The sequence below is a fragment of the Hirundo rustica genome, chromosome 17, assembly GCF_015227805.2.
Source record: "Hirundo rustica isolate bHirRus1 chromosome 17, bHirRus1.pri.v3, whole genome shotgun sequence".
NCBI lineage: Eukaryota > Metazoa > Chordata > Aves > Passeriformes > Hirundinidae > Hirundo > Hirundo rustica.
The window spans coordinates 10,899,616-10,924,180 of record NC_053466.1 but is presented as its reverse complement, the minus strand read 5'-3'; the positions used below and the strand labels follow the sequence as shown (position 1 = coordinate 10,924,180).

The window sequence follows — 24,565 nt, the reverse complement described above, 5'->3', positions numbered from 1 at the left end:
CCCCCGCGCTGGCCCCGCCCCCGCGCCGTTCCCGCCCCCGCGCGCGGGACGCGCCGGAGGACGCGGCGGCGGCGGCGTGGGAAGATGGCGGCGGCCGCGGCGCGGAGCAGGTACGGGCACGGCGGGGCTGGGAGTGTCATTGTCACTGTTACTGTCCGGCCACGGCAGCCCTGTCTGACAGCCGGCACCCCGCGGGGGAGGAGGAGCCGGGCCGGGGGCCGCAGCCGCCCCCTTCTCTCCCCCCTCGTTCGCTGACGTTTCCCTATCGGGTTGAGTGAGATTGTCTCTGCAGCCTTGGCCCTGCCCTTGGCATGTGTGAGGAGCCTTGCTCTCCTCCAAGCTGTAAAGGAAGATAAGGGGCTTACGTATTTAAAGAACGAGAAGCGTGTGGCCTTGTATAGTTTTGACTCAGTTTTGCAGTCTGTCGCTGTCAGGGTGTAAGACAGAGTAGAAATCGGTAGATGGGGGCAGCTGCAGCCCCTCGGGTTATGCAATCCCAGGGTGAAGGCTGTGAGAAGCACCTGGCCGGGCAATGATACCCCTGTACTGGAGATATCCTCTTACAGGCTGTGCTTTTCATAGCAACCAAACAGCTTAAGGAATGATGTTTCTCGGCCACAGTTCTCTGTTCTTGGGTAGGACACACAGTCCCCTTATCCCCCCCTTCTCTCTCCAGACCTGGAGAAAACACCTTGTGCACAGAGTGTTCTGTTACCTCCGGCCTCAGAGCTGGCAGCAGTGTTGTCCCTCGTCCAGAGATGGCTGGAGACACAGAGGGGCTGAAGTTACCATGGAATTCCTTGGCGGTTCCTTCTCCATCAGCCTCCAGTTGGGTGGGAGAGGCAGGAGCTCAATGCTCCCACATGCATTTGTACCCATCAATGGCAGGCTGTCAGGAGCAGGGAAAGTGAGACTGTTTAGTTTTGTCATCTTTGCCTGTTTTTAGGCAGATTTCAGAGTAAGTGGAGACTGATTTTCCAGTGCTGGACACCAAAAACATTTTTGGTAAGAGCTTAGGGATAGTGTGGTGTCCTTCCACTGTCCGAGGAAGTCCCAGGTGCCCTGCCCTGCCTCAGCAGTGTGGACAGCTCTCAGATGCTCCTGTGAAGCCGACAGAACTCATTCTGTTCTGACTGTGCATTTTTGTATAGACTGTTATGTGGAAAGGCTAATAAATGTCTCAAATACTAGTGCTTTAGGCTGCAGTTAAGTTTTAATAATTCTTTTCCATTACTTTTTAGGATTTGAAACCTCTTCTGGTAAATACAAGTCTAATGTTAATTCGATTAGTTCTTTATTTTTTGAATCCCTTAGAAGTAGCCCACAGGCTCCCAGCTTACTGATGAGCAAGTGCTCCTTTTATCCCAGGTGTTTTAATATGTTGTAAAACAGGCCTTGTAAGTCTACAAATTAGTGTAGGTTTGGTGTATGACCCAAGAGCATCAGGTGACCTCATTGTTGATGACAAATTACGTGTTGCTCTGTAGAACATACAGGTTCTGCAGCAGTGGGAACACTTTTTCTGTCTTGCCAAGGAAATGACATCCTGGGAGATGATGCAGCACTGGGGAATGTTTAGCACGTGGTTACAGGAATTTGGGGAGGGTCTGTCCTGTCACATTTGGGTAAATACAGGGATTTTAATACCGACCATGAAGTTGAAGGACAGAGTGAGATATTCTGACACTTGCTGTGGGGATAAGAGAAAACTTTAGCTGTTGGTCCTTGGCTAATGTTAGAGCATAGTTACCAAGTGCTGGCATGATGATGTGACTTCTAGACAAGAAATCTGCTATTTGTAGATTCTTCTTTGAAATACAGGGATCATGTCAGTAGACACCTATTAAGCCTTTAAATTCTTAATAATCACTTCCCGAGATTGAATGGCCCCAAATGGTGCAATAGCTTGTAAACTACTGAAGTAATTGAGTCCTTGGCATATCTGATCAAGAGCAGATGAAAGGCCAGAGGGCAGATGAAGACATCCCAGCTGTGGCATTGCCTCCTGGGAATGAGCAGATTGCACAAAGATCTGGTTCTTCCTTAGGGCCTGGGCCTGCTGAGGTGAGAACCCTGTCCCTCTCCTCCCTGTGATCCTGTCTGACAGCAGGATGTTGCCAGGCCACAGTCAAATACTTGTTTAAACATGCTTATTTACAGACTGTGAACAGTTCTTGTACAACTGGATGTCTTCTTGTCAGACTTATTATGAACATGAAAGTAAATATTATATATTAAACACACAGAATGTCCTGTTTGAACCTGTTCTCTATATTGGTCATTTCCAAGTCTATTTTATGTATTTTCAGAGGGGCAGAACCACTCTCACTGCAGTTCAGCAGTGAACAGAGTGGTAAGGTAAATTCTAAAGAAGACATGCTGTTCCTGGCAGCCTTTTTACTTTTTCAGCTACACCACTTGGTCTAATAAATGCCATTACTTCTTCATAGAATCCAAAACTTCTGTGTGTATTCCTCCTCCTTCCCACCAGGATGGTAAGGTAAAAGTTACATGCGCCAAATCCTAAGTGTCTCTAGACAGTTGCTCTTGGAGGAGGTTCTTGAATGACACAGTTGTAGCAGCCCAGTGGAGATGGAATAATCCCAAGTACTAAACAATAATTATAAAATTTACCACTCCATTTGCATTTTAGAGCTCCAGACAGGCCAAGATACAGTACATGCTGACAACATAAATAGTTGCCTGTAAAGGGCTGTTGGCAAGATCAGCATCTACAATACTCAGAAAAGTATCATTTTTACAGCAGCCCAAGAGGAACGTGTCAATATTTGTTAAAAAGAAAATATAAAGATGCATCATTAAATAAATACCTGCAGGAGCAGTTGGATTGTCAGGTTTTTCAATTTTTTTTAAGAAAGGAGTAGGCCACAAGGGACTAGGCTCAGTGGAAATTTTATGATAATTTGAGTAGACTTTTCCCTCTGTTACTCAGCTGCTAAATATCAGATTGTAAGTACGCTGAACTGCTGACATTTGCATTGCTGAACATTTGTACTTAAGCAGCCACTTCTTTGTTGTATTTGCAGTTTGCTGTGCAGCTGTAACTTGCTGCTGCATAAGAACCTGTGTGTTAGAGCTGGAGTCCTGTGGAAGCAGCCTCCTTCAAGGACATTTTTCAGTGGTAAGTGATGGGTTGTATCTCCAGCTGGTTTTAAATTCAGGGTCACTCAAAGTTAGGCAAATTGTGGTCTCATATTGGGGAAGAGTAAGAGTCCAGCATCAAAGATCAATTCATGGCATTTCCTTAGACACAAGCTTGCAAATTATGTTTCCACGTAGTAAAAGCAGTATATTTACCTTTTTCATCAGATTCATTACAAGCTGCTGTTTGTTGCTTTCAAACTTTACAAAGCATCTGAAACTTTTTCTGGTGAAGATGATTCCTATGTAGCAAATTAAAACCCATTAGCCGTAGGTTTCTTTTTCTTAATTGATTTCTGCACTTTAGTTTTCTCAGGAGTCTAGAGTTCAAAAATTATTTTTTTAAAAACACAATATAATTTGCCAGAAAGTTCATGTTAGGACAGTGTTTTTACATTTTAAAAGAACACTTAAATCAACTTGATGAGCAATAATTTGTATACTTTCCACACCTGCTGAAGTGACCGACTGGGAAGGGCAACATCAAACTTATGCATACTTAGAATATTCAGCTGTATTACCTGCTTTGTAGTGCTGCTCTTATCAGGTGTTCCCCTTGAAAAGTCTGAGAGATTTGGATTTCAGCAGTTTAACAGCCCTATAAGAAAGAAAAGGTATAAATATCCTTTCATATTTCAATCTGTACTTATAATGAGAATAGATCAGGCAATCAGAGTAGGTTTATATGAAATATTTAGGACTTGGTTAAAATGGTACTTGCACTTGATATTTCTGTAGCTGGGTAATATTGTGAAGATCAAATCTCATTGGTTGTTTTTAAGGAATATTTGTAAACTTGTAGCATGTGCATTGTCATGTATTAGTATCACAGGTAACAGTCTTCAATTTTTGTTTCCTTGCCAGCTGAGCCCTTGGTCCCATTTTCTAAAACCATATCTTTGGGTTAACTTGCCTGTCCAAATGCTTTGTCTGGCATATCAAATATGGATATTTCATTATTGAAAAATGTGCTTACACTGATGAATAAAAACAGCAGCTTTTTGTTGTCTATAAATCAATGTCATTGTAGAAAAAAAAAATCTTGGAAGCTGAGACATAAGAAAAGTTGTTGATCACAAAGAAGAAAAGGTCATTTTAGTCAAAATTAGCTTTGAGTTTTGAACAAGTCAACTTTTTACCCTGACATTTTCTAATTCATTGATATCTCAGATCCCAGTTTGGATTTAAATCTAAGTTATTTGCACATGATGTCATTAGAAAGGAAAGATAACGCCTCTCTAATTTTATCTCTAGCCTTTATAATGGCATTCTCTAAGTGTTTGTGTCGTGTCCTAGAAGAAATTCTTAATTTAGTCAGAGTAATGAAGTAGCATTTACGTTACTGCATCCGACTGCATAAACGAGAGCGCTCCTGCCATTACTCACTTTCTTTTCTCATCCTGGATTTTCCAGCATTCCTGAGGGAATGTCTTTTTCACCTGCTCCAGAGAAGGAAACTCTTACTAATTTTTTGTTCTCATTTGCTGAATATACTCAGTGTTTAAGAGAATTCTGGAAGAGGTTGCCTTTATCTGTGAAGGCTTCAGATTTAGGGTAGTATCTAAAAATGTTATTAGTGCATTGTCCTGCATTTTTTCCTCTTGCCCTGGACTTGTTTCTGATGGCTCTTGTGCCAAGGGATGAGCTCTCCACACATCCTCATGCTGCTTTCCAGGGAGCAGCAGCAGCAGCATTGGAGAACAGGATGTTCAGCTGAATCTAAGCAGTGCCAGTGCCTAAACCTGGATCTGTTGCCAGAATTGGTAACTAGTGTTGTCTTAGAATTTGTGAACTTGTGTGAATTCTGCTTGTGTCTGAAAGGTGTGGAATTTTATTTTGTCAGGGCAAAAAAAGGTTAAGAGTGGTGTGTTGGATGTCTTTGCAATGATAATGTTTTGGAGACCAGTTACAGAAGTGCTGATTCATTAATGCTGGAGATGGGGAAAAGTCAACTCTTCATTTATCAACAAATTAAGTTGTGTTTGCAGTGGCTGGTGGAACACCACGCAGTGTGGTCACTGTTACAGGAAGAGAGACATTCACATGGTTGTAATCAATGCTCTTGAAGCAGAAACTGCCTCTCTCTGGATCCAAACCAGAAAGAGCTGTTCCCACTCGGTTTGGGAATTTGTGAAACTCTGCTGAAATAGCTGAGCAGCTTTGCTAATTTGGAACCAAAGATGTGGTGGAAGGGAGTTAAAGGCTTTAGGGCTAAAGAGTATCATTGGTCTGTGTACAGACATTTCTGTTGAAATAGTGATGCAAAGTTGAAAGGTTTTAGAGTCTTTGTAAATTCAAATAAGTCTGTCTTTTTAAACATTCAGCTGCTCTAAATGATCCCTCTCCTTCACTGAGCATTGTTCTTTAGGAAAGAATAACTTTTAGAATCTTAACTGTAACTGTAGTTGCTGCTTTGTTTATTTATTGAGTTTAGTTTTTCCCCTCCAGAAAAGAAAATACTTGTTTTGTTTTTTTAAGGAGAAACAAAACTGGTTTTGTTTTATGATGCATTTAAGATATATAGTTTAAGCAATGTTTTAAATCACAAGTGGAGGAAAGAAATCATACAGAAATGTTATTTTGATAAAACAAAATATGGACAATAATTACTTTTATTTGGCAGCATAATGGCTGAATGCTTCTAATCAGTTCAATTCCTTAGAACCAAAGCTCTCCAGACTTCCAAACAATTGTGCTTTGTCTCTGTGTGTGCCTAGAAATAGAGTTGGTGTTGACTGAATTCTTTTGGTTGCTAATGCATCCTTTCATAGTCAAACCCTAAGAAGCTTGACTTTGATGGAGCAAGATAAAGTTCGTGGGGTTTGATTCTGGCACATCCCTGCTGTGGAAATGACAGCAGTCATATCAAGAATTGGTTCTGGGCATTTTCTGTCAGGCAGTGACTCCTACTCATTGCTGAGAGCCTCTGACTGACTGGCAGACAGACAGGAGCAGCACGGTCTGGTCCTGCCTTAGCCCTGGCCAGATTTGTTTCCTCTGAAGGTTTTGGAAGGGAAATACTCCCAGGGCTGGGCCTGCCTCATGCAGGGTGTGTTGCCTGGTGACCACGGTGTCCTTGTATCCCACAGTGACTGCAAGGACTTGAGCAGGAGGAGCTTGGTAGTTACTCTGTAAAAACCAGGTGTAATGTCTTTGTTTCACACGGTGACTTGTATTACAGCTGTATTACTGAAATGGGCCTGTTTTCCGGTTACCAAGCCTTCTCTAAAACAGGTCATCATTTCCTTCCTTCTTCCAGTTAGCTGAACAATCTGGGGAGTCCCAAACTGTAGTGAAAGCTTTAATGACTGGGAAGCACAGAGCTCCACAGTAGTACCAATCATTCCCGAGCAAATGATTATTCCACATAGTACCAACGTTCTCACAGCTGGAAAGTACGGTAGTGCTGTCAGACACTAATTTTATGTATTTCTCCATGGGGCTTTCAGGGAGAACAATTTATACATATTTTGGGGAGAAGAATGTTGGAAGCATGTGGGGTGGCAGGGACAGGGATGAGGTTAAAACCACAGATGACCAATTAGTGTTGGTCAGTTGAGTTACAGTAACTTGGTAAACTGCAATAACTGGAGTACTCAGCAGCATCTGGACATACCTTCCATGTCAGATTTATTTTCTAATCACGCAAGCTCATATCCCTCACTGCACAGAATTGCTTCCTCTTTACTGTGTAGCTGTTCTCTTTCCTGAACTCTGGATTTTTTTCTGTTACAGACAGGAAGAAGCTTCACACTGCTCCGGTGGGACAAGCCTTCCGCCTGCGGCCCTTCCATGTTCTGGTAGCTACAGGTGGAGGATATGCAGGATACAGAAAATATGAGGATTACAAGTTGGAACAGCTGGAGAAGAGGGGCTTAGAGGTGCCTGTGAGACTTGCAAGTGAATGGGAGGTAAGAAACTCGGGGCAATTTCACTTCTGCCATGTTTGATGCAAAGCTCATTTGCTTCCATTTCAACAGAGGAATTTTTAATTTGCCTCTACTGACAACATGTTCTTGACAACTCACAGAACTAAAGCTTCTGTCACTTCAGTAACTCATTTTGGCTGAAGTCATGATACAGTAGGAACTGCCAGCATCTCCTCCATCTTTTAGTGTGGCTGACACCATATGTGCTTTACAAGAAAGCTGAGATGGAATTGATGCCTGATTAATAAAAATCCACTGTTTCTTGTGTGAATGTACAGCAAGACTTTTTTTTTCATCGGTAACACTTAGGGCTGCAATAATTCTTGATCCTGAGGGATTTTTACCTTTTCCTTTTGGATTCCAAGGAGTTGAGAAATCGTTGTGGAATTGCAGAGTGTGTGTATCAGATTCATAGGTCAAATACCCATTGCAGTATGAAGTAAGGAATACTTCATGACTTCCTATAACTGCTGTACTGCCTTTAAAGTATTAAGTATATTGTACAACTCCATGTTGGACAGTTTAAAATATAAAATATTCTTTCAAACAGGCAGCTGAGTGCCTGCTTCAGTGCCACTTCTGAAGGCAAGGAGTTAAAGAGTCTAGGATTGTAAGGCTGTGCAGGAGATGCCTCAGTGTGACCTTTGGCTGGTTTCTTTGCATTCCTGAGCACACTGCCAGTGTGTGAGTGATTTGGCCACATGCCTGTGGGGGGCTACGCTGAGACCCCACATTCATTTTCAGTAGTGACCCAAACCAGATATGATCCAGACAATGCAGATGCTAACCTATGATAGCTCCTGAGGAATCTGTCTGTAAATATGTCTTCTGTATATTCTTTTCCTGCTGAAGTTTGTTTCAAATGGGTTCTGATTTAAAAAGAACTGGTAAGTTTCCACAGAGTATTTATTTAGCAAGGCAATGTCAATTCAATTTTGATACTTGAAAACAAATGCTCTTTTGTTATTGTTCATACTTTTTGGTATGAAATTGGGTGATTCTCTTATTGCATTTGCCTTCTTTCATTACACTGATATGTGGTTTTATTATTATTTGGTGGAGTTAGGAGTATTGCTTTTGATGAAACAGCTCTAAAGGATTTGGTTTTTACGATGGGGAAACACAGAAAGAATTTCAAACTGATAAGCAGGGCTCCAAATACAGCAGACCCTAGTAGGAGACACTAACTAGATGTCCCAGTCCTTCCTGATGTGTTTAAGGTCTGATGAATGCTTCTTTGGGAGGGAAAGGAAGCTCAATAGTTATGAGGAAAAATAGAAAAATATTTCAAACAATGAAGGATTCAAGAAATATAAGAGCTGCATTGTTCCTTTTTATTGTGAAGTGGGGGGTTTTTTGCTGACCTATCATTTTCCATTCTTCTGGTTTTTTGGATCACTGGACACACATTTAGGCATGTGGGAAGGGGGGTGTTGTCCTGTTTTTAGGGCAGAATAAGCCTTTGCATAGGCAAAGAGAGACCAAGTGTGATTGAATGGATTCTGAATACTTTGAAAGAGTAACACAGAGCAAGAAACTGGTGCACGTGCCCTCAGTGCCGAGCTTGCTGCTCTGAGGTGCTGATGGCACAGTACCAGCCTCACGTTCCTGTGGGAATGAGGACCATCTTGCACCTGCCAGCTCTGCGTGCGAGGCAGGTTCCACTGCTTCTGAGCAGAAGACAGACATTAAATGGGTAATCCTCACCCTGCTGAGCTGGCAGGGGAGCTCTCCCTGTAGCAGAGCTCCATGCTGGGATCCTCATTGAGGTGTGCATCATTTCTGACTGAATTTCAGAGTCCATACGTTTCTGTGTGGTTTTGTTTTGCTTGAGCTTCATAAAAGAATGGGGGAGAAAAATTAATCTGGTGTAAGTCAAATGTCCCTTAAGTTTCATCTCGGGAAAAGGCAGAACTATTGTTTCTTTAGCACAGACCTTTTTTTGTGTAATTTTTTTCAGAGACATTCTGTTGCTAATAGCTTGAGCTGATTAAGGCCTTATAGTGTCTCCTGCTGTGAATGCCAGTGGGGATCAGCTTTCATTTAATTAGATGAGGGAAAGCAGAGGACTTGGATGGAGACCGGTAGATGTTTATCAGATGGATGGAAGCTTATTGCTCCAAATCTTTGCAGTCACAGAACATTTCCTGGCTGGGATCTGCATGCATGGCATGCCATTCATATGCTAACTAGAGGCATTTTGCTGCTTCTTACCTGGGCACCAGGGCACTGTTGATACAGAATCAAAGAGTTACTGTGGGAAACCTTGGCCAGGGGGGAGTTTGGAGGAACAGTGATCAGATGAACCCGAGTTTTGAGAGTGGAGCTTGTAGGTGTCCTTTGCTCCTGCAGTTTGTTCTGTTCTCTGTAAGGAAAAAGCAGTGTTTGTTGGAGTGACCTGTGCCAGGAAAGCACAGTAAACGTCTCTGGAAGGGAGCTGCAGTGTTCAAACTGCAGCTTATTGTCACGGGCCAGTTTTTAAGAACTACTTAATTCACCAGGAAAGTGCTTGAGCATAGGCTTAGGATCTGGATTGTCAGAGGTAAGAACAAACACAGCCTTTCCTACTGATGTCAGGAAGTGCTTGTATTTATGGAACAGAGGATACTGGAGCTCATGTGGCAGTACAATACAGAAAGTGCTTTTCTTGGCCCAGAGGAGACATTTAATATTATGGTAAGAGGCGTGTTTCAAGTTCAGGAAAGAGATAATAATGGAAGAATAGCTGATTTTTTTTTTTTTTTTTAATCCAACTTCAGAATATAATCTCCAGTTGGTCTCTTATTCTTTCTTGCTCCCAGGTATGATGCTGGAGATTTATTGGAGCATATATGCAATTATAAAAAAAAAATCCTTGTAAAGTGGTTCAAACTTCACAAGAAAGATGGTCAGAAAATGTTAAAACCAGTGACATTTCAACAGCATCAAATTGTGTAAAGGGTGTCATGGTGTAAAGGTTTTTCTCGGTTGTTCTGGAAAATTGAACCAAGTAAAATCAGTTTTCCGTTGTGGGGTTTTTTAAACAATGGGAAGGCTTTTTGACTAGATGCGCCTGTTCTATCTCGTGCAACTTCCTGAGCATCTTGCTGGGTTTATGGAGCAATTTATCTGAGAGTTTCGGAAGCAGTTAGTGAGACTGGAGCACACTTTCCTGCTTTGGCTGCCACGTGCCCGTGTGGGATCGCGTTGCCGCACCAGGACGCGCGGTGGGAAGCAGTCTCAGGGGAGCTGTGCAGTGCACAGAATCCGCACCGGTGCCTTGCTCCCCGGCAAGTCTCTTTCCCCGTTGTCCGGGCCAGCGGCCCTTTGGGAAGCTGAGCGCTGATCCCCAGGAGTGCCCGACCCTCCCGGGGCAGCCCCTTATCCCGCGGGCCGCCGCGTTCCGGAGCCCTCCTGTTCTTCCTTTGCGTTCGTGCTGCCCTGGCCCCTCCTCCGCAGGGGCCGGGGCGCTGCGGGCAGGAGCCGCCGAGCAGCGCCAGTGGCTGGAGGCGAGGCGGGGCAGGGCAGGGCCGCCCGCGCCGCTTCCTTAAGGCCGGGGCGGGCGGGGCAGCGAGCGGGAGCGCGGCCGCGGGCAGGAGCCGGGCACCCACGGGAGGTAAGTGCGGGGTGCCGGGGATGCGGCTGCGGCCGCCATCCGCTCCCTGCCCGGCCGGAGAAGGGGCCCCGGGGCCGGATGGCTGCGGCGCCATGGGGCGGGGGTTCGCAGTGCGCTGCACTTTGTTCACGTGTCTGAAAACTGCTTTGGAAGGAAGGGTCGGTGTCGTATTTCGGCGATTGAAAGCGGAAAGCCGGGACGAAGGAGACTTCCCTGGGCATCAGGTAAGGGCTGCCGGACCGCGGGGCAGATGTGCGAGGGCTGGCGGCCAAGGGGCGATTCACTCTGCCTTGCTGGAAATTCCAGGTGATGTTCCAAAGTCGACTCATGAGTAATCTCTGAGTAGATTTAAAGAGAATGAGGCTGGACCAGCCTTATCGGAGTTCAGAGTCCCAGGGGCGGGCAGGGGGCCGAGGAGCCGCCGGAGCCTTTGCGCAGCTTCCGCCGGGTGGGAAGGATGTAACGCGGCTTGTGCTTCCTCTAGAGACCCTTTATGGAGCTGAGAGTTGGCTTTAGCGATACCTTAAGCTAAAATAATGGGACGATAGTAGCGGGTGGCACTGGGGAGTGTTGTTTTAAACCATTTATTGGACGTGACTACTAAAGAGTGTTAAAAGTATCAAATTTCATGTCACTTGGTAAAATAAATAAAGCTTTATCTCCTTGCTTCACAGAATATCTTTTGAGGCAGACTATCTTTTTGCACAGAATTCAGAACCCAGTCGTCCATATAGGCTATCCTAAAATATTACTTTTTCTCCTGGTCTATTTATAGAAGGCAACTGAAACAGCATTGTAAAGTTAGGGGAAAACAATGAAAAGGGTTGTTGTTTTTTTTTTTTGTTTGTTTGTTTTGGTGTTTTTTTTTTTTTTTTTTTTTTTTGTTTTTTTTTTTTTTTTTTGTTTTTTTTTTGGTTTTTTTTTTTTTTTTTTCCCTAATACAAGAAGAGAAAATGTATAGAAAGGCTTTTTCAGATGGGAAGTAAGGAATTTAGGGTGGTAATTTAGACAGTAAGGGTGGATGCAGCCGAGCATGGTAGGTTTCATTAGCCAGCGCTGGTAGATCCGCGGGGAGCGGTCCCGTTGGAAAACTCCTCCCGCCGGAGCCGGGGCCGAAGGCGCTGCCCAGCAATCCCGTGGCCTTGGCGGACTCAGCGTGCGCTCGGGTTTCCCAGCAGCATCGGGGCGGTTGTGTTGTGCTCTCGGAGTTCCCTGCCTGGGTGTGGAGCATCCAGCGTTTGTCCTGCCGGGCCGCCTGCGGAGAAGGTTGGGTGGGAGCAGGGATGACGCGTGATACTAAACAGCTACTGCTGCGAAAGGAGCGGAACCTGAACAGCGCTCACCGAGCACCGCCTCCCTGAGTGCAAACCGTAGTTTTTGCTGGCGCTCGAGTACACCACTGGGATGCATTCGGTGCATTTTTTAAACAGTAGTTCTGTGACCAAATGGAGAAGGTTTGACCAGAGGGCTTTGAGCACTGACCAGCACATTCCAAGCCTAATGATTCATGCTTATGGTTTAAAACCGAGGCTGCAGGTTTGATTCAGTTGCATATTAGTCTTTCTTGCAACTGCCTTGCTGTGTCGTTTCTTTAAAGCTTGAGAAGGACTTGAGTAGTTCACTATTTGACAAGTAATTTGAAAATATCACTGGATTTGATGCTTATTTGACCTGACAGAGTAGAAGGGTGTTGCATAGCTGGCAGATTAGCAGTCCTCTATGAGATAGTAATTCTCTGTGGATTGATACCTGCTGGTAACTGCTGCTTTATTTGCCCAGCATGGATTCTGAGTGAGTTCAGACAGGTGAGGGAGTTCGGTAATGGTGCGCAACTCCTACAAACGAAAAATGTTAAAGATTTTTATCTAAGCTGATGATGATAGGCTGTGGGCACTGCCTGCATCCCAAGAGGTCCAGCTGTTGAGATGCCATTATATGAGTTCCTCTGTCATGAGCTGTTTGATGAGCAGTTCTTGTTCCTTTCCCCATGGAAAGCAGGTTAGCTCAGGGTGGGTTTTTCATTTCAGCCTTCTCCCACTGTAGGGACTGCACATTACTTCTGGGGCAGCCACAGCAGGGCTGGCAACTGGCCAGGCATGTCAGCATCTCAGCAGGACTCAGGTGTTGGCATCCTCGTGAATGGAATCAGGGAAGGAGAACAGAACTTTAGAGAAACTTCTTACTTGGCTGCACACAGGTTTTTTAAGTGGAGAAAAAGAACTTGTAACACCCATGTTTTTCCCTTCCTGGAGAGGAATCTCTCTTGCCCCACGTTTTTTGTTTTGGTCTGAAGGGTGGTACTACCCACTGCATCAGGCTGCAGAGCATTTCAGTGTCTGGAGGTTTTTTTAGGGAGCAGGTCAGCTCTTTAGCTGGGTGCAGGCTTCCATAAAATCATGGTTACTCAGTCGAGAACATCGTAATTCCTTAAAAGTGCTTTGAGGGATAAAATTAGATTTTACTGGAAGAGCTTGTGGGTTACCTCCCTTATCCTGAAGGGAAGAGCACTGAAGTAAATGTGATAAAACTTGTGTTTGCTCTGTCTCTCTGCAAGGGTGAAAGTTGCACAGGAGGAGATGGGATGGGGAGCAGGGTTCCACCCTGGCTGCAGGAGCTGCTGGGCTGGGTGCTCTGCTGCTCCTGCCCAGCTCCACCAGTGCCACACTCTCCCCACAGTTCTGTGAACACACGTGTTCAGTGTGGAAAATAATTTTGTCTTGGTCTGATGAAGTTTCTTTTGAAAGCATGCTGTCGATTTAGCTTGTTGCTGTTTAAAATTAAGTATTTACTGGTGGTAATTTCTAATGTTCCTGGTGAATTGAGAAGTAGCTCCCCTGTGCTCCTTGTTGCTTTTCTTTGGATTTAGATAGGATTTTGGCTAACTGCTTTCAGCATTTTACTATACAGATGGCATCATTTTTGTTGTGTAGGAGTTTCTTGTGCCAGCCAGAGAAAGACTAAATGATATTTTAAATAGAAAAACAAAAAGAGTTGGCACAAGGCTCAGGGAAGAAGGAGTATGTTTTGAGTGCTTTCACTGATCTTAAATTTGCCTTATTTCAATTAGCTGGGTTTTTTTTAAACTATGCAGTTGTTAGAATTCAGCTTAAACAACATGCACACAGGTCTTAGAACTTCCTGACACACTGAATACCATACAGAAGTTTTCTTTGAGAAAAATACTCTAATGCAGGATTTCCAGAGGTGTTTCTAGGGAGTGTCTGGAATATTTGGAGTTGAAGGCCAATCAAAATACACAATTACTGCGTGATTATTCTCCTTTTGAGGCCAGACTGGGCTGCCATTAGCTAGCTAATTCTGGCTTTTCCTGCTGGTCCTCCCACTCCTGCCTTACCCTATTACAATGCAAGCCTTCCCCTCAATCAGAGCAGCAGTGCCCTTTTTGATCTACTCTCTTAGCTGTACAGTTTTCATGGTGCTTAGAAGGCTTTGGAAACAAGGTTTTTTGTTTTCAACCCAAATTTAGCAGAAAGCGGAAATGAAATGGAGCCACTAGAGAGTCAGCCCTGAAACAGTTCTGAGTATTTGGTTTCATCTTGAGGTGAGATGTAGCTGGCTTCCACTTTTTGAACCAGGGGCTCCCTTAACACTCCAAACCCAGTCACAGGAGATCCAGAAAATCTGTGTTTGAGGTGTGTTCTGTAGGGGTAGAGGGAATTTTCTCTGTACATTTAGAATGCTTAGGTAGAAACAGTGCAGCCTTTGGTCTAAAAATCAAAACAGCTTCCTTTACTCCTGTTTTGTATTTTAGTTCTACTGGACATTAAAAACTGTGACAGTACTGAAAGTCACATAATAGACACATAACCCTTCTTTTATACCCAGTTCTCAAGCTGTCCCTAAAACTGGCTTATTTTGCATGTATCTGGTTATTTGTAGAAAATGTCCATTATCTGTTCCCTTAAGTGAGTTTTTTGAGATGGAAGGAGACTTCTGCAGATGGATGTTTGTGTCTGGCAAGGGTTGTAAAGCAGAAAGACATTCCTTTCTGTTCTATTTTATTCTTTACAAGCTGGACACTAAGAGCAGGAAAGGATTTTTGGTGCCCAGCAGTCCAGAACTCTTAGCAGCAGCTGCTGCACTGCAGAATTGAAGCTGAGAGTTATCTCCTCCTCTTCCTCCTCCTCTCCGCCCCACTCCTCCTCCCAGCCTCGCAGTCAGGCTGGTGCTGGGATGAGCTGTGCAGGGCCAGCTGGCTGCTCCTCTCACTAGTGCATCGCTGCCCAGCGGCCTGGGACAGACTGCAGGGTGTTTTTCGGGGAGTTGGGTTTCAATGGCCGCCCGGACTAGCAAGAAGCAAGGACTGCTCATATGGACAGCTCACATTTATCGTGTGCAGAGTCGGCTTTGTAGCGGGATGTTGAAATGTGACACGATGCCTGTTTGTTTGCAATAGCTGCAACCCTCGTAGCAGAGATTCAAGTGGGAAACAGAGAGGGAATCCAGAGACAAACCAGCGGGGGATTTAGGAACTGTGACGCCGTGTCCTCTCTCCTATGCCGGAGCAAGCAAAGGAAAGAGAGGTAGAGGAGAAAAGACTGAGCCTTGCAACAGCCGTCACCCTGACGATGTGTCAGTCAAACACCCTGCAGGGACCAGAGCTCCACACAGGGAAATGGTGAGATGCTACAAAGCTTTATCTAACCCTCCACCCTCTTGCTACAACCTCCGCAAAGTTAAAATTCATGTCCGGAGGCTGCGTTCAGGGAACGGCGGCAGCAGCGGCTGTGCCGGGGACCAGCACCCACAGCTGGAGAGTCCAGGCCCAGCTGGCTCTGCCGGTGGGACACCAAGTAGGAGAACTCGTTTCAGGTACTGTCCGGTGTTTTCTGCTTTGCAGGAATGGTGACTGAAGCGGGAGGGAGGCTGGGAGGGTTTCTGGGCAGCAGGAGCGGGAGCCATCTGCGAAGCTTTTGTTTGGCTTAATTACTGTAAAGCTCCTTATACATTGGCAGAGAAGGGCATGCTGTTCATGACAAGGGGAACCATGGAACGGGAATGCTTTCATTCCTTTCCCTTCTACTCTCCATCACTAGGAGAATGGAAAAATTAGTTGAGGGGCCGCTCTGAAACCAGGCCAAGGCAGTGAGAAGCCCGAGGGCTCCAAAGCGATGCAGCTCTGCAGGGATTGGTCCAGGAGCGACTGCAGTGAAGGGGGGGAGAGCAGCAGGAGGGGGAGAACGGGACCCAACCCGCTCCTGGCCTGCCAGCCCTTGCAGGCTGCTTGGGTGCTAGGGATGGGAGGGAGAATGTGAAGTGTCCCTTCCTATTCCCATGTGAGTCAGTCCCACCTCCTGCTGAGAAGCCTGCATTAACTCTGCTGAGATGGCACTTCTGCTCAGGGTTCTTTTTCCCTGTTGCATTAGGATGCACAGATCATTCTCTGTTTGTTTATTAGTTCTTCAGGGGAAAGAAGTTATGTTCAATGCAGAAAAAACCATCACTGTGCCAAAAGCACCATCTTGCATCCCGAGGTGGTGACAATTATACCTGTCTGCCTGATATTTTAATTCTGATCCAAGTTCTGAAAAGAACAAGCTGGCAAGAAAACTTCCTTTTAAATTCACAGCTTCCTTCCATCTTGGAAAGACATACGCAGTATTTTGTAGTTCCTCTTTCATGTCACAGAATCCCCTGAGAGAGCAGTTGGCAGCAGCCACTGTGCCACTTGAGTTTGTGTGCGCAGTCGCTGTGTCCTGGTTGCAGAACAGTCTCCTAGCCAGGAGCTGGGTCAGTCGTTTGAATAGTTGGCCCTCAGGTAGACAGATTTCCATTTGATAATGTGATCTTGGAAATGCTAGTGGTTTTTCTTGAGTTTTGCATCAAGGTTTTGCATCCAGACCTCCTGCAAGGGTCTGAACTGAGGCCCTTGATGTCTGTCCTCTGCTCAGAAGCTCAGTAGCTTTTCCCTGTGAGCGTTAGAAGGTCAACTTTTCCCCATGGCCATTTGTGCAAAATGAGATCCCTCTCAGTCAGGACATCCACATAACAAAAAAAAATCAGAGATGCAGCTGGTTATGAGGCAGGGGAGTTGATTATAGGGCTATGGAGACTAGATTGTTGTGCAGTAGTAGAAATACTGGCTGTGTCCACACGTTCCCTGTACAGAACCAGGATACTCAGTGAAGGCTTTAAGACCTGGAAACTGGTCTTACCTTTCATTTTTGAAGGTGTCATTCATAAAATGCGACCTGTGAGGGTGAACACCATTATTTGGGCAGAGGACTTTTGTTTTTTAGGTAAACTGCTCTTCTGTTTTGGGAAGGGGAAGAACTGATCAAAATAAAGGAGTAAAGACTTGTAGTATCAAGGATTAAGAAATGTTTAGCAGGAATAGCTGAGCCCAGCTGTCGGAAGCTGGTGGCTCTGCAGCTGACATGCCTGACCCTCTGATGTTGTGTATGTAATCTTTCAGGTTGCAATTCCCCCAGCTGGCCCTGAGGCGAAGGTTGGGCCAGCTGAGCTGTATGTCTAGGCCTGCTCTGAAACTCCGTTCTTGGCCTCTGACTATTCTCTATTACCTTCTGCCTTTCGGTGCTCTTAAACCCTTGACCAGAGTGGGATGGAGGCCTATGAGCAGGGTAAGTGTGAGCTGCTGGGAGCTGTGTCCTGGAGGAGCTGGCAGCAGCTGGGGGGAGAGTTGCTTCATGCAGGACAGCCTGGTGATCACTGCTGTGAAAGCAGAGGTGCAATTCATGCTTCTGTTCAGTTTTTACTGTTCGTGGTGTGTTCATTAATTGCATCACAGACAAGTGACTTTGAGAAGCAGAAAATTACTTTGTCCTCTAACAGTCAGGGAGAGTCTTCAGAAACTTCTAAAGGAGTTCGGTCACCTCACAGTATGGGGGCTAGGACAAGGAAGACCAAACCTCTTGGCAAGTTCCTTTTCCTGGTCCCATTGAAATGGCCTCTTGTTTTTTGTTTTTTTGCACCAAGAGGGTTTGTTCCTCAAGTTCGTTGAGCATTTGTAGTCCAGCATGGCCAAATGATATGCAAATCTCTACTCTGACACTGTTGAGAGCAGGGTATGGGATGCCTTGCATGTAGTAATTCTCCCCACAAATCAAGCAATTTCACAATCCAAGAACTAAGTATTTTGATTGCAAACAGGAACAAAATTGCCCTTCTTAAGCCTATTTCATTGAACATGTGTTCTGTTTGATCCCATCGACTTGAAAACCAGGCTCTTTGAAGGGAAGGGGCTGCTAGGAAATACCACTTTTGACAGTTTGTGTGATTTTATAGTTATACGTACATTTTCTGTGTTGGTGGAAAACAGCAAAGTTAATTTTTAGAAATTAGTATAGGTAATGTCAAATAAAATGGCAACATTTTTTTCTTCAGTACTTCAGCTTATATAACCTAAAGTATAAGTTTGTTCATTTGTTTTATCTGAAGTAAGATTAGGTTGGTACTTCCTTTCTGAAATATCCCTCTATGTACACAGGATGGTGATTTGTAAGTGAAATCTTAATTTGCTGTATTTGATACGATGGAGCCAGTGCGTACTTCTGTTTGTGTTTATGGCTGTGTTTTGCAAGACTTAATCATGAAGGATATGACTGAGAACAAATGATGACTCTCACTAAGAAAAACCCCAAGTTTTAGCTGCAAGTTGAATGCAGCTGTTCAAAAACACAGCACCAGTCAGCAGATCACCATTTCCTTTGCAAAAGTGGTGTCAGAATGTTCAGTTCCCTTGGTCCATATTCCCCAGCTCCCCCCAGTTACATCATAGCCATGTGAGCTTCCTGGCTGACAGCAAGTACCACAAACCCCAGAAGAACTGTCTGCTGGAATTATCAACACAAAGATGTTGTCATCTGTCCACTTCCATCAACAGCACATACCTCTTGCCAACTTTGTTTCATTTGTTTTCCTTGCTAAAATTTTGGCTTTAGTGCAAGTCCAAAGGTGTATTTCTACAGAAATAAAGGCACTTTATATTCTTGCAATTAGCAACTCCCACTGTTGTGAGAGGAGTAGTAAGGCTGGTGTAAGTTTATACCTGTGTAGCTGCATCCAGTGGGTACATTTCTTTGATGGACCTTGTGGCATTAGAGCATACAACACACAGTACTGGCTGTGGGAAACACCCTCAGGAGTAGCTGCATCTGAGGAGCATGTCATCCAACACTGAGAAATTATTTTCTAGTCAATCTTCATTTGGTTATTCACAAAACTTTCTACATTGATAATGTTAAACTTTTCTGATTAGTGTTCTACTAGAATACGTGCAATGTCTCTTTTTTTCCGTAAGCCTCACGTTGAGCAGTTTCCAGCAACTTCAATGTGGAGCTTCAGCCTGCAAGGGAGTGGAAATTCTGGCTTCACTTTAAAGTTATATTAAATTTTATCCTGTCTCTTGTCTACTCTCGCCAGAATGGAGGGAATGAGGATGAAGCGCAGCGTAAATTTTTTGCTGCCTTAAAGGTTACTTGTAACCCATGAATTCAAGGGAGGGGTTTGCAGGAAGAGTTTGATCCCTTCCTGTTATGGGGAGAAGTAAAAAAGCCAGCAGTGGGGAGAGCACTGACGTGCTGCAATTCCTCCTCCAGGTTGCCCTGTACAAGTCGGTGCCGACCCGGCTGCTGTCCCGAGCCTGGGGCCGCCTGAACCAGGTGGAGCTGCCCACGTGGCTGCGGAAGCCTGTGTACAGCCTGTACATCTGGACCTTCGGCGTGAACATGAAGGAGGCAGCCGTGGAGGATCTGCATCACTACAGGAACCTCAGCGAGTTCTTCCGCAGGAAGCTGAAACCGCAGGCGCGGCCGGTCTGCTGTGTGCACAGCGTGGTGCGTGACAGGGAGGGAGGGCTCTGCCCAGCGCTGCGGCTTCCCTCAGCCCCCGGAGGAATGGCACTGCTTCAGGAGGAATTCATCAGCTGCTAACTGTTTCCATTTTTCTCTTTGCTGTAGATTAGTCCCTCTGATGGAAAGATCCTTAATTTTGGTCAGGTAAAAAACTGTGAAGTGGAGCAAGTAAAAGGGGTTACTTACTCCCTGGAATCTTTCTTAGGACCTCGCATCTCCACAGAGGAAATGCATTTCAGTCGGGGTGAGTTCTGTGTCAGTTCTGCATTTATTTTGCTCTGCCCTTTCAGTGGTCTCAGAAATCGTGAGACTAAGAGATGGAAAAAGTAACATTTTCTTGCATTGTCAGGAACAAAAGCAGGTCTGATTTTTGATTGATGTTATTTGCAGATAACTGTGTTCTAGGTCTTCTCTTTCTCACCAGTGCTTTATGCAGTCATGCCTGCTTCATTCTGATTATCTGAACTGAGTGGTTTGGTTCCTACATTTGACTCCAAGATCTGTTGCTATAGCATGGCTGCAGCACTCCTGCTGTCACACTGAAATGGGCCCAAGCACTGGCTAGCAAAAACGGGATAAGCCACTCCTTAACAAGATCCAAGCTCAAGCACTGCCCCTCTAATGACTTAGAGGACCTTCACAAATTCTGTTCTTAAAGGGCAGCTGTAATAAAAATTCTCTTGTACCGGATTTCAGTTTCTGTTCTTTTGCTTAGGGTAGGGCAAACTCCAAAAGAAAAATTTTCACTGTGATTGAAACAATCCAGGATCTAATTTTCTTGTAAAGGGAAAGGAACATTTGGAAATATTGGATTCCTGGATGAAACATATGTTTTTGTAGTCTCATCAAGCCACGTCGGCTGCATTTAATCCCCTGCATTTGCACTGGCTCTAACAGAGACTGCCTGGCTATGGTAGATGACCTCAGGAGGAATGTCTTTAACCCCTTCCTTTCCCTGCTTTCTCTGCAGCCCCACCTGGTAACTCTTTTCAGCAACAACTTGTCACAAAGGAGGGGAATGAGCTGTACCACTGTGTCATTTACCTTGCACCAGGGGATTATCACTGCTTCCACTCGCCCACGGACTGGACCGTGTCACACCGACGGCATTTCCCAGGTCGGTTCCTGTTCCTAGGAAACAACTGCAGAGCAGCTATGGAAGAAGCACTGCTGTGGGCCTCTGCACAATGAGACACAGCATGCAGCAGTTGTACAGTAACGTGATAGATAATGGCAGAAAAACGATTTGTCTTAAACAGATCACATATAAATAGTGAAAACATGAATATTGTGTTCAAACTGTTTGAGTTCTTTGAAGCATCCTTTGATGCATGCTGACCTGATTTGTTCCCAAACACTGTTTATTCAGTTTGCACCTGAAATAGAGATAGTTCTGCAGGTCACACCAAACAGCAGCCTAAAGTATGATCTCTGCTTGTGCTTAGCAAAGAAAATGCAACTGAACAGTTACACTACTGGAGCAGGGATCAGATGTTTTTGCAGATAAAAATATTTTACTTCTTGGTATCTAGCAAAAACCTAAGTGTTTAGATTTGGTTTCAAACACCATGAGAGAGACTGACCCACCACACAACGTCCTTCTGTGCCCCTTTTGTTTTCAGCACAGACTTCTCTTTCATTTGCTCTGCCTGGCACTTGCCTCTCTTCCTACAAATAACTGACAGAGTTGTTTACTGGGTCAGCTCCAGTTATACTGAAAACACCATCTAAGTGGCATTACAATATTTCTACAAACCAGACAACCTAACCTGAATATTTTCTCACTTCTTCAGGCTCTCTGATGTCTGTCAATCCCGGAGTTGCTCGCTGGATCAAGGAACTGTTCTGCCACAATGAGCGGGTTGTCCTCACAGGTGACTGGAAACATGGCTTCTTCTCATTAACAGCTGTAGGAGCAACAAACGTGGGCTCCATCCGCATCTACTTTGACCAGGTGAGCAGGATCATAGCAGGCACCTTCCTGGTGTTAATGGCTGAGGTTGGTGCAGCATAAAATTTTTTAAAAATATATATTGCCCTGAAATTAGGGTGTTTCACAGTACTGATATTCTAAGACTTATTTAAATAGTGTTGTTTTCAATATAGGCAATTTTAAAAATATTCCTATTGGACCTTTGAACTGTGAATTCCTGCATGGAAAATGCCTGAGTATGTACGGTCCACAGCTGTGGTGATGAATGAATGAATGCAGAGCACTGAAATCCTCCAGTAAATCCTTCTCTTCTTCCTTCTCTGTACAGGACTTGCACACAAACAGTCCAAGTTACTCTAAAGGTTCCTACAATGACTTCAGCTTCATCTCCAACAACAACAAGGAAGGAATCCCCATGAGGAAAGGGGAACATTTAGGGGAGTTTAACTTAGGCTCTACAATCGTGCTAATCTTTGAGGCACCCAAGGACTTCAAATTCAACCTCAAAGCTGGACAGAAAATCCGCTTTGGAGAAGCACTGGGCTCTTTATAGGAACTGTCCCAGCATGAAGATTTTCTACAAAAAGAGACTCTTTTCACACCACTGAGTGTTTCACTTACCAAGTTTATATCACTCAGCAGGACCTGGGTGAGGAGAAAAAAAGATGTCACTGCTGTGTTAAACTTGAAAGTATTTGGTCTACATTTACCTGCTGCTGAATGTAGAAACTGAATTGAATGATCATGGATGTACCAGGTACAGCTGCCTTTAAAGATGTTGCCCATGGTGGTTTCTGGCCCACCCTGTGCCTGTAGTCTTTCATGTTCTCCCCTGAATGTGCCACAGGATAATTATGTTCTTAGAGCCTCTAAATCCCTTTTAAGCCTTCCTAGGCAGGTGCAGTGGGAAAGGGTGGAGGTAGAGATTACCTGTATTTAAAGGGACACTGACAGGCTGAGTCAGACTTTGTACCTTAATCTACAGTATCTGTTTTTCAGACCTTGAGTAAAGAATATATTCTCATATTTATTTTATTCGAAGAAACTGCCTGAATTCTTAGATAAATGGAGTCTCTGACTGCACAGAGGGCCAAACAGTGAAAGCTGCTGGTGTGGCTTCATGGCCCAAACAAAGCAAAATGTACAAGTCAGCCAGTACAATGAGTGACACTCATCTTGTGATTTGTACTGCTGGACAACTTTAGTTCTTTTGTCTGACATTGTCCCTTTAAAAATGGACTTTGCACTGTATTTGAAACCTGAAAACAGTGTCTACATTCCAGACAACGGAACTGGTCATCTTGCGCTTTTCTTTTCTTTTCCTTTTTTTAAAGACTGACAAAGCTCTGTGTCCTCTTCCTAATCCATGGTTTTATTTTGCTGTTCCAGGCCTTAAAGTTTTTGTCTTTTTGAGAGACAGTTAACTTCATCTCTTGGATTAAGAAGACACAGGGCATATTTTTCTTGGGTGATGTGATGGCAACTAAAGTATGTTTTTACTTTCTGCTATGTATCTTGTTACTTTGTCACTAAATTCTTGAAGAATTAGTTTCTCTGTTACAGGACAGCTTCAGCTACTTCAGGACCAATTTTTATTGCACAGAGTGAAATGCCCTATGCACTGACTGTGTTTAAAATATTTATGGCTCTTTAAAGAATTCCCCTGTTGCTTCCCAGATGCCAGTCTGGCCCTCCCTTGACTGGTAACTTCATTTTATTCAAAATACAAACCAAAAAACCACACTGGCTCTGACTTCTGCCCTCATACATAATGCTAGGAATGTGCTGGGGGCTGAGATCTTTGTGCTGATGCTTAATCCACTCTAAAATTTTAGAGCCTGTTTGTGACTTCACATCAAGAAGAGTTAAAATCTAACACCTTGGATCTACTGCATGTGGCACTGACAAAACCCACTGCCAAAGTGAAGAGGAATTGAGTTTTAAAGCAATGTATCAATTGTTTTTTGAGAATAAACTGTTTCAAGTCCCAGCACTCAAACACTTAGAACTGATTGTGCTGTCCAGAGCTTTGTTGGAGTGGCCACGCTTATGAAACTTGCCTTTGTGCTTTCTGAAAGATTTCTCATACTACTTCCTTGCTTGAGCTACTTTTCTGCTGCTTCAAGGAGATGACAGGCTTTGACCAGCTCTGATCTCCTCAAGAAACCCTTCTTTGTATGCACTGCAGAAAATAGAATATAATTTTGTTGTACAAATGTCCAGTTTGCCAAGTCCTGTATGCTTAGCTTGTCATCAGGAAGGAAGGGACAGTAAATTGCCTCCAAGTGATGTAGCCCAGGCATGAGTCAGGTGAGGGTGGCTGTTTGGGTGACAAGCAGGAGAAAATTCATTTGGCTCCAGGAGTCAGTCTTTCCTCACTTTACACAGGGAGGAGCTCGAAAGCTTGAAGTGGCTCTTGGCCACCTATCTTGTTAAACTTCTTGGCATTAGCAAGTTTACTCCTGCAGCAGCATAGTACCAGATACAAGTCTTTTTAAACCTTTGAGAGTGTGAGAAGAGTAAGGCAAATATCAACCCTGAGAGGATAAATTAGGGTGAGCTTTTTGATTAAACATCAATATCATGTTAATGACAGAAAGCAAATTTGTTCCAGTGGATGAGAGAAAAATACAACTGAATCTTTTCCCTCTTTCCCACTGGGGTCTGTGACATCCAGACAGAGCCAAAGGAAGTTAAAGCTTTAATTTCTTCCTACTCAGCAGCATCATCCATAGTATCTGAAGGTAACTATTAGTCTAGTGATGGAACATGGGTTGCTTGATGTTTGCTTTATTAGAAATCTCAGAAGGAAGAGAGGATTCAGCATGCAAGTGGCTGTTTTTATGATGGTTTTAATACTGTGCAGAGCGAGCTAATAAACCAACACTGCTTGTGATGCAGGGGCCAGCAAAGCACCCCAGGAGTGAAAACCAAGTTCCTCGAGGGTACTGATAATGCTGTGAATTTCTCCTGCATGGAGAAGCCATTTAATTCAACTGTATCAGTAGCACGGTACTTTTGTATGTCAAAGTGTATGACTTACTGACATGAACTCATTAATTGCAAACATTTTGAAATAAAGAGTCTTATCTGTGTTGCTTATCTTTGTGGC

The 24,565-nt window shown here is 44.3% G+C and overlaps 1 protein-coding gene across 7 annotated transcripts; it reads left to right on the top strand.

Moving 5' to 3' along the window:
* Positions 1-37: 37 nt before the first annotated feature.
* On the top strand, positions 38-24,555 carry PISD (phosphatidylserine decarboxylase). 7 transcript variants are annotated; one of them, XM_040080551.2, is made up of 9 exons: positions 10,641-10,686; positions 10,840-10,910; positions 15,104-15,325; positions 17,123-17,288; positions 19,266-19,502; positions 19,626-19,764; positions 20,491-20,637; positions 21,314-21,474; positions 21,782-24,555. In XM_040080551.2, exons 3-9 carry the CDS (start codon positions 15,204-15,206, stop codon positions 22,004-22,006), a joined length of 1,197 nt encoding a protein of 398 aa, XP_039936485.1. In that variant the 5' UTR covers positions 10,641-10,686; positions 10,840-10,910; positions 15,104-15,203; the 3' UTR covers positions 22,007-24,555. The 7 variants fall into 7 exon arrangements, with proteins under 7 accessions (XP_039936483.1, XP_058278795.1, XP_039936485.1 ...); XM_040080547.1 differs by having other exon boundaries at positions 15,104-15,519; XM_040080549.2 differs by lacking the exons at positions 10,641-10,686; positions 10,840-10,910; positions 15,104-15,325; positions 17,123-17,288 and adding exons at positions 38-110; positions 3,048-3,142; positions 6,898-7,073.
* Positions 24,556-24,565: the final 10 nt, after the last annotated feature.